Source organism: Atta colombica, unplaced genomic scaffold (genome assembly GCF_001594045.1).
Source record: "Atta colombica isolate Treedump-2 unplaced genomic scaffold, Acol1.0 scaffold187, whole genome shotgun sequence".
Lineage (NCBI taxonomy): Eukaryota > Metazoa > Arthropoda > Insecta > Hymenoptera > Formicidae > Atta > Atta colombica.
In genome coordinates, this window is record NW_017259279.1 from 642,393 (window position 1) to 646,228 (window position 3,836).

At 34.6% G+C, this 3,836-nt stretch overlaps 1 protein-coding gene across 3 annotated transcripts in view; it reads right to left on the reverse strand.

Annotated features, from left to right (window-relative positions):
* Positions 1 to 754: 754 nt before the first annotated feature.
* The window catches only part of LOC108686622, a 75,710-nt gene continuing 72,628 nt past the window's right edge, over positions 755 to 3,836 (reverse strand). For all 3 annotated transcript variants that reach the window (XM_018192034.1, XM_018192035.1, XM_018192036.1), the window contains 2 exons: positions 3,191 to 3,479; positions 755 to 2,249 (listed from right to left, as the gene is read on the reverse strand). In XM_018192034.1, coding sequence (XP_018047523.1) covers positions 2,121 to 2,249; positions 3,191 to 3,479 — 418 coding nt within the window. In that variant the 3' untranslated portion in view covers positions 755 to 2,120. The remainder of the gene's footprint in view (positions 2,250 to 3,190; positions 3,480 to 3,836) is intronic.

The following is a 3,836-nucleotide window of genomic DNA, read 5'->3' on the forward strand; positions in this document are numbered from 1 at the left end:
ATTACCACTTCTCTAAAGTTTAAAAAATTACGATATAAAAACCTCGCTTATAATTATAATGTAATTCAACGATGCAACATTGCCAAATTGTCATATAAAACAACCTAAGTAGCATTGCTACAATGAATATATTCGAAATCGTTGAAGACAAATTTATAGCAAAGTTGCCGACATCATAAGCGATCATAGATTTGTTCGATTTTGTTGAAGCGAGACTTTGCTTTCTGGAAAATTTTACAAGAAATCAACTTCTTTTTATTTCATTACTTTTTGTATTCTATTGTGTATTTTATACTATTCATTAAAATATATACGTAGTTTTAACATTTTATCCAAAATTATGTAGATATTTGTGATTTTGAATGGATACTGATAAAGTGCCTCAAATTTTCGATACTTTACTAAAGAACCACTTTAATAAAATAAACGCCTATCTATTGTACAGAGTGCCAAAAACTGCGTACTCTCTCTCGATCATAGACATATCAGTTAATTTCTAAATTAGAAGCAATTAAAAATAAAGCGTAAAATTATTAACTCTTCAATGCCACTTTCGATATGGCATATCCAGCTTTTTTCGAAAATGATTTTTTTCGAAACTTCTGTTTATATTACTCATAATATTTTTACTAATAAAAATACATACATTTGTTAGATATTGTTGTATCCTTTTAATTGAAAAAAAGTTGTTAATTATGTTTAACAAAATTTCTTCAATGTATTCATTTTTATAAAAATTATAAACAAAGTTGAGTTGGATATGCCATACATGTGTTGCACCTGTGAAACGGTATAATGTGACACTGAAGGAAAACTGATCCAGAAATTTGCGAATGAGCATGCGGTATATTTGGCACACTCCCTCTGTATACAGTGATGTTCGACGCGTTGAAAATCCTTCGCAGTGCAAAGAAAAATTGATCAAAGCTGCCAAGTTAGCTTCCTCAGAAACGGCGATATATCTGTTTGCATCGAGATCTAACGGACGAATGACGTCCCGCGGAACTTTACAATTGCGTTCGGGAAGACGTTATTAGCGTTATTTATGTCATTCTATCCTCACCGTTAGAATGTGAAGGATAATATGATACAAAAAACATTGATAACGCTCTCTAAACGCAGCCTACATGCCTCGTCGCGCACATTCTTCCCACCTATATAGTCATATTATTCATCATCCCTCCCTTTCTCTCTCATTCACATTCGCGCTTTCTCTCGCACATTCTTTCTTTTCCTTTCTCGCTCTACGCGTACGATGCATTTTTTAAATCACGATAATCTTGATGATTATTAACCACGATAGTAAAAGCATATAAGCTATACAGCTACCATTCTGTATCTACAATATAGTTTTGTATGTATAATATATATATATTTCTTTTTCTTTCTCTTTCTCTTTCCATTTCTTTCCTAACTCTGGTCTCTCTCGTGACATCATTAAAATATCATTGTCTCTCGAAAAGCGGTTCAATGTTCGCGCACTGACGTTCCTTGTCTCATCCTCCACGTGGATCCCTCTTTTCCGTGTTTGAAAGCCAGAGATAGCCTGGCGAGAGTCCAATCTTCCACGGCAAGGGTTAACTTCATGTTCCAGAGCATTTTAAGAGAGATTCCAATCTCCTCAACAAGAATATATATCGATAGCCTCTTACCTCATTTTCTTCCGATTAAATTTGCTCTTGTTACCATCAAAATATTCTTTCTTGTTTCCCTTTTCTTCATGATTGAAAGATACAAGAAGCTTCTTTGACATCTTGTTTGACTTGCTGCTCGTGTCATTTTTTTCAGATTTCTAATCTGATGTTCTCGTATATCCAATCATATTCTCATCGTTTCCAATATTTCGTTTCCACTTTCTTCACTTTCTTTAAAGACGAAACCTTTTTCTTCCTCTAAGAAATTATCTTCTGGACCTGTTCTCTAGGTCTCGAGCGTGTTTGGAATGCCGGCACTTTCCTGTTCCGGCATCCTCTTCGAGTCGCTTCTTCATCGATGCGTCCTCGATACCTCGAGTTGCCCAGTTGTGATTTCTTCAATAGCCACGAAGCTGAAGTTATGCTCCCGATAATGGAGGAGGATCGTCTCTCGTGCGCGTCCCCGCTGGCTCCGTCGCGCGATCATTACTGCAGCACGCAGCACTTGCACTTAGGCTTCTTCTTCAGGGTAACGTGCTCGACCTGTGACGCATCGCCCGGGCCCTGCGCCGTCATCCTCGCAACTTCCACTGTTGCAGTCCGAGATGCGCCGACCTGAACCAGACATCATTACGAATGGCTGATTAACTTATCTTCATTTTTATCTTGATTCTTGTATCTAATAATGTTCTAGTTTAATTCGGCAGACCTTCAAACTTTAAATATGAACAATTAATGAAATTGTGCCACTCAAAAAATGAATCAAGGATAAATAAAAAGCTTTAAGAGCTGCAAGATATTATTGCGAATGATTATGATTTATTTATATAATAATACAACAAATCGTTTACGTTCCGACCCATGATTAAGATGAAAATTAATTAAATAATGAAAATTAATCGATGGATATAAATCCTGGAAAAAAACCAGGATTTTTACCTGGAATATCCTGGAATTATCTCTGAATTAATTAGCCAGATTTTACTGGACATCATGTTATTGTAACCAATCAGAATCTGTAAACTTAACGTGCCTAGAAAATAATGGATAAAGCAAAGTGGCTAATAAGTCTGCTCGCCTTTACATTTTACATTTTGTATGTAAAATTTCATATTTAATGGAATCTTGTAAATATATATTGCATGTAAAATTAATATAATCTGTAATTTTCTATGTTGCAATATTAAAAAACCCCAGCATAATTAGGTAATTATATTGGGTGGTCCGGAAAATTCGTGCCACAAAAGATTTAAATTTAATAAATGTATATTAAAATTTAAATCTTCTGCATTTCAATTTTCCTTCAAAATCGGCACTTTCCGGACAACCCAATAAATATTTTTCCAGGGTAGATCAAAACGTAAACCATTTGTTGCATTATTATATAAAATAAATCATAATTCGCAACAATATCTTGCATCGGTTCTTAGAGATTTTTTATTGTATTTGTTTTTTATTTAAATGCAAACATTATACTATCAAATTAACAATTAGACACAAAAATTGAACAAGTTGTTGTATCGAGCAGTGATGCATCTTTTTCATCAACACTTTACCTTTTCGTTAACAGGTTGGTTGCCGGCAATTTTCGAAGGAGTGCCACCTCGTGCACTGCCATTCTCCTGACCGGGCCTCGGTGACGAGTTAGCGTGACAATTCGCAGATTTAAGAAGCGGGCTGGTACTTGAATCGCCTGATTTGCCATCGCATCCTGGTAACGGCGGCGCGTTCTGACCCGGAGTCGGCGTGATCGGTTTCCCACCCTTTATTAATTCGACGATCTCATCGGCTTCCCGAGAGAGATCGCCATCCGGTCTGAATGGATTGTCCCAGCCGCTGTCCGTACTAAAATCAGAAAGTATTATCGCATTTAATTTTAATTTCTTCTCTCGTTTAAATAATTCGCGATTAATCGTGATAAGATGTTGAAATTTTTTGATCAGATAACGATTATTACTTTCATTGCAATTCAATGCAAATCATTACTTTTCAATTGTATATTGAATACATCGCATGTCTTTCTAAAATTGAACTTATCAAATACTATTGTTATGTGCCTCTTTTATTCTTTATATGCATTTGAATTTCATGTATTAAAGAGTTTATTTCTAAATATGAGATAAATAAGTAATTAAAAATTTTATATCATTTCATAAAAATTTCATTCTTAAATTTAAATAAGAAATCTAATATTATATATAT